At 57.9% G+C, this 5,090-nt stretch overlaps 1 protein-coding gene across 1 annotated transcript; it reads right to left on the bottom strand.

The window, feature by feature from the left end:
• Positions 1–1,942: 1,942 nt before the first annotated feature.
• On the bottom strand, positions 1,943–4,757 carry LOC138258735 (axoneme-associated protein mst101(2)-like). The gene is made up of 3 exons (XM_069206007.1): positions 4,349–4,757; positions 3,538–4,005; positions 1,943–2,037 (listed from the first exon to the last, which is right to left on the bottom strand). The coding sequence occupies exons 1-3, from the start codon at positions 4,755–4,757 to the stop codon at positions 1,943–1,945; spliced, it is 972 nt and encodes a 323-aa protein (XP_069062108.1).
• Positions 4,758–5,090: the final 333 nt, after the last annotated feature.

Below are 5,090 nucleotides of genomic sequence, written 5' to 3'. Positions count from 1 at the left end.
CGCATTGCTTTCTCACCTGTGTGCTTCTCCCCCGCATTGCTTTCTCACCAGTGTGCTTCTCCCCCTCATTGCTTTCTCGCCCGTGTGCTTCTCCCCTGCATTGATTTCTCTCACGAGTGCTTCTCCCCCCTCATTGCTTACTCGCCCGTGTGCTTCTCCCCTGCATTGATTTCTCACCCATGTGCTTCTCCCCCAGCATTGCTTTCTCGCCCGTGTGCTTCTCCCCCTGCATTGCTTTCTCGTCTGTGTGCTTCTCTCACCGCATTGCTTTCTCACCCGTGTGCTTCTCCCTCCGCATTGCTTTCTCTCCTGTGTGCTTCTCCCCCCTCGTTGCTTTCTCGACTGTATGCTTCTCCCCCCGCTTTGCATTCTTGCCCGTGTGCTTCTCCCTCCGCATTGCTTTCTCTCCCGTGTGCTTCTCCCCCTGCATTGCTTTCTCACCCGTGTGCTTCTCCCCCGCATTGCTTTCTCGCCCGTGTGCTTCTCCCCTGCATTGCTTTCTCACCTGTGTGCATCTCCCCCGCATTGGTTTCCTCCCCGTGTGCTTCTCCCCCCGCATTGCTTTCTCGCCCGTGTGCTTCTCCCCCGCATTGTTTTCTCGCCTGTGTGCTTCTCCCCTGCACTGATTTCTCACCTGTGTGCTTCTCCCCCTCATTGCTTTCTCGCCCGTGTGCTTCTCACCTGCATTGATTTCTCACCCATGTGCTTCTCCCCAGCATTGCTTTCTCGCCTGCGTGCTTCTGCCCCCTCATTGCTTTCTCGCCCGTATGCTTCTCCCCCGCTTTGCTTTCTCACCCCTGTGCTTCTCCCCCGCATCTCCCCCCGTATTGCTTTCTCGCCTGTGTGCTTCTCCCCCCGCATTGCTTTCTTGCCTGTGTGCCTCTCCCCCGACATTGCTTTCTCGCCCGTGTGCTTCTCCCCAGCTTTGCTTTCTCGCCCCTCTGATACTCCCCCCGCATTGCTTTCTCGCCCGTGTGCTTCTCCCCCTGCATCTACCCCTGCATTGCTTTCTCGCCCGTGTGCTTCTCCCCCCGCATTGCTTTCTCGCCCGTGTGCCTCTCCCCTGCATTGCTTTCTCACCCATGTGCATCTCCCCCGCATTGGTTTCCTCCCCGGTGTGCTTCTCCCCCGCATTGCTTTCTCGCCTGTGTGCTTCTCCCCCCGCATTGCTTTCTTGCCTGTGTGCCTCTCCCCCGACATTGCTTTCTCGCCCGTGTGCTTCTCCCCCTGCATTGCTTTCTCGTCTGTGTGCTTCTCTCACCGCATTGCTTTCTCACCCGTGTGCTTCTCCCTCCGCATTGCTTTCTCTCCCGTGTGCTTCTCCCCCTGCATTGCTTTCTCACCCGTGTGCTTCTACCCCCTCATTGCTTTCTCGCCCGTGTGCTTCTCCGCCCGTATTGCTTTCTCACCCGTGTGCTTCCCCTCTGCATTGCTTTCTTGCCCGTGTGCTTCTCCCCCTCATTGCTTTCTCGCCCGTGTGCTTCTCCCCTGCATTGATTTCTCACCCATGTGCTTCTCCCCCAATATTGCTTTCTCGTCCGTGTGCTTCTCCCCTGCATTGCTTTCTCGTCTGTGTGCTTCTCTCCCCGCATTGCTTTCTCGCCTGCGTGCTTCTCTCCAGCATTGCTTTCTCACCCGTGTGCTTCTCCCCCCCATTCCTTTTTCGCCTGTGTGCTTCTCCCCCCACTTTGCATTCTTGCCCGTGTGCTTCTCCCTCTGCATTGCTTTCTCTCCTGTGTGCTTCTACCCCTGCATTGCTTTCTCGCCCGTGTGCTTCTCCCCGCATTGCTTTCTCGCCTGTGTGCTTCTCCCCTGCACTGCTTTCTCACCCGTGTGCATCTCCCCCGCATTGGTTTCCTCCCCCGTGTGCTTCTCCCCCTGCATTGCTTTCTCGCCTGTGTGCTTCTCCCCCGCATTGCTTTCTCGCCTGTGTGCTTCTCCCCTACATTGATTTCTCACCCATGTGCTTCTCCCCCTCATTGCTTTCTCGCCCGTGTACTTCTCCCCGCATTGCTTTCTCGCCCGTGTGCTTCTCCCCTACATTGATTTCTCACCCGTGTGCTTCTCCCCATCATTGCTTTCTCTCCCGTGTGCTTCTCCGCCCGTATTGCTTTCTCACCCGTGTGCTTCCCCTCTGCATTGCTTTCTTGCCTGTGTGCTTCTCCCCCGCATTGCTTTCTTGCCTGTGTGCTTTTCCCCTGCATTGATTTCTAACCCGTGTGCTTCTCCCCCTCATTGCTTTCTCACATGTGTGCTTCTCCCCTGCATTGATTTCTCACCCATGTGCTTCTCCCTAGCATTGCTTTCTCGCCTGTGTGCTTCTCCCCCGCATTGCTTTCTCGTCCGTGTGCTTCTCTCCCGCATTGCTTTCTCGCCTGGGTGCTTCTCCCCCGCAATGCTTTCTCACCCGTGTGCTTCTCCCCCCTCGTTGCTTTCTCGACTGTATGCTTCTCCCCCCGCTTTGCATTCTTCCCCGTGTGCTTCTCCCTCCGCATTGCTTTCTCTCCCGTGTGCTTCTCCCCCTGCATTGCTTTCTCGCCCGTGTGCTTCTCCCCCGCATTGCTTTCTCGCCCGTGTGCTTCTCCCCTGCATTGCTTTCTCACCTGTGTGCATCTCCCCCGCATTGGTTTCCTCCCCGTGTGCTTCTCCCCCGCATTGCTTTCTCGCCTGTGTGCTTCTCCCCCGCATTGTTTTCTCGCCTGTGTGCTTCTCCCCTGCACTGATTTCTCACCTGTGTGCTTCGCCCCCTCATTGCTTTCTCGCCCGTGTGCTTCTCCCCTGCATTGATTTCTCACCCATGTGCTTCTCCCCAGCATTGCTTTCTCACCCGTGTGCTCCTCCCCCCGCATTGCTTTCTCGTCCGTGTGCTTCTCTCCCTGCATTGCTTTCTCGCCTGCGTGCTTCTGCCCCCTCATTGCTTTCTCGCCCGTATGCTTCTCCCCCGCTTTGCTTTCTCACCCCTGTGCTTCTCCCCCGCATCTCCCCCCGTATTGCTTTCTCGCCTGTGTGCTTCTCCCCCCGCATTGCTTTCTTGCCTGTGTGCCTCTCCCCCGACATTGCTTTCTCGCCCGTGTGCTTCTCCCCAGCTTTGCTTTCTCGCCCCTCTGATACTCCCCCCGCATTGCTTTCTCGCCCGTGTGCTTCTCCCCCTGCATCTACCCCTGCATTGCTTTCTCGCCCGTGTGCTTCTCCCCCCGCATTGCTTTCTCGCCCGTGTGCCTCTCCCCTGCATTGCTTTCTCACCCATGTGCATCTCCCCCGCATTGGTTTCCTCCCCGGTGTGCTTGTCCCCCGCATTGCTTTCTCGCCTGTGTGCTTCTCCCCCGCATCGCTTTCTCACCTGTGTGCTTCTCCCCCGCATCGCTTTCTCACCTGTGTGCTTCTCCCCCCTCATTGCTTTCTCACCCGTGTACTTCTCCCCCGCATTGATTTCTCACCCATGTGCTTCTCCCCCACAGCATTGCTTTCTCACCCGTGTGCTTCTCCCCCCTCATTGCTTTCTCGCCCGTGTGCTTCTCCCCCGCATTGATTTCTCACCCATGTGCTTCTCCCCCAGCATTGCTTTCTCGCCCGTGTGCTTCTCCCCCACATTGTTTTTTTCGTCCGTGTGCTTCTCTCCCCGCATTGCTTTCTCGCCTGCGTGCTTCTCCCCCCGCATTGCTTTCTCGCCTGTGTGCTTCTCCCCTCTGCTTGCTTTCTCGCCTCTGTGCTTCTTCCCCCGCATTGCTTTCTCGCCTCTGTTCTTCTCCCCGCGCATCTCCCCCCGCATTGCTTTCTCGTCTGTGTGCTTCTCACCCCGCATTGCTTTCTCGCCCGTGTGCTTCTCCCCCCGCATTGCTTTCTCGCCTGTGTGCTTCTCCCCCCTCCTTGCTTTCTCGCCCGTGTGCTTTTCCCCCCGCTTTGCTTTCTCGCCCCGATGTTTCTCCCCCTGCATCTCCCCCCGCATTGCTTTCTCGCCCATGTGCTTCTCCCCCTGCATTGCTTTCTCGCCCGTGTGCCTCTCCCCTGCATTGCTTTCTCACCCATGTGCATCTCCCCCGCATTGGTTTCCTCCCCGGTGTGCTTCTCCCCCGCATTGCTTTCTCGCCTGTGTGCTTCTCCCCCGCATCGCTTTCTCGCCTGTGTGCTTCTCCCCTGCATTGATTTCTCACCTGTGTGCTTCTCCCCCCTCATTGCTTTCTCACCCGTGTACTTCTCCCCCGCATTGATTTCTCACCCATGTGCTTCTCCCCCACAGCATTGCTTTCTCACCCGTGTGCTTCTCCCCCCTCATTGCTTTCTCGCCCGTGTGCTTCTCCCCCGCATTGATTTCTCACCCATGTGCTTCTCCCCCGCATTGATTTCTCACCCATGTGCTTCTCCCCCAGCATTGCTTTCTCGCCCGTGTGCTTCTCCCCCGCATTGTTTTTTTCGCCCGTGTGCTTCTCTCCCCGCATTGCTTTCTCACCTGCGTGCTTCTCCCCCCGCATTGCTTTCTCACCTGTGTGCTTCTCCCCTCTCCTTGCTTTCTCGCCTGTGTGCTTCTTCCCCCGCATTGCTTTCTCGCCTCTGTGCTTCTCCCCCCGCATCAACCCCCGCATTGCTTTCTCGTCTGTGTGCTTCTCCCCCCGCATTGCTTTCTCGCCCGTGTGCTTCTCCCCGCGCATTGCTTTCTCGCCTGTGTGCTTCTCCCCCCTCCTTGCTTTCTCGCCTGTGTGCTTTTCCCCCCGCTTTGCTTTCTCGCCCCGATGTTTCTCCCCCTGCATCTCCCCCAGCATTGCTTTCTCGCCCGTGTGCTTCTCCCCTGCATTGCTTTCTCCCCCGTGTGCTTCTCCCCCCGCATGGCTTTCTCGCCCGTGTGGTTCTCCCCCGCTTTGCTTTCTCCCCCATGTGCTTCTCCCCCCCTCATTGCTTTCTCGCCCGTGTGCTTCTCCCCTGCATTGCTTTCTCGCCTGTGTGCTTCTCCCTCCGCATTGCTTTCTTGCCCGTGTGCTTCTCCCCCCGCATTGCTTTCTCGCCCGTGTGCTTCTCCCCCTGCATTGCTTTCTCGCCCCTGTGCTTCTCTCCCCGCATTGCTTTCTCGCCCGTGTGCTTCTCCCCCCGCATCTCCC

This window comes from Pleurodeles waltl, chromosome 9 (genome assembly GCF_031143425.1).
Source record: "Pleurodeles waltl isolate 20211129_DDA chromosome 9, aPleWal1.hap1.20221129, whole genome shotgun sequence".
Taxonomy (NCBI): domain Eukaryota; kingdom Metazoa; phylum Chordata; class Amphibia; order Caudata; family Salamandridae; genus Pleurodeles; species Pleurodeles waltl.
The sequence above is the reverse complement of the archived record's forward strand: the minus strand, read 5'-3'. Positions and strand labels throughout refer to the sequence as shown.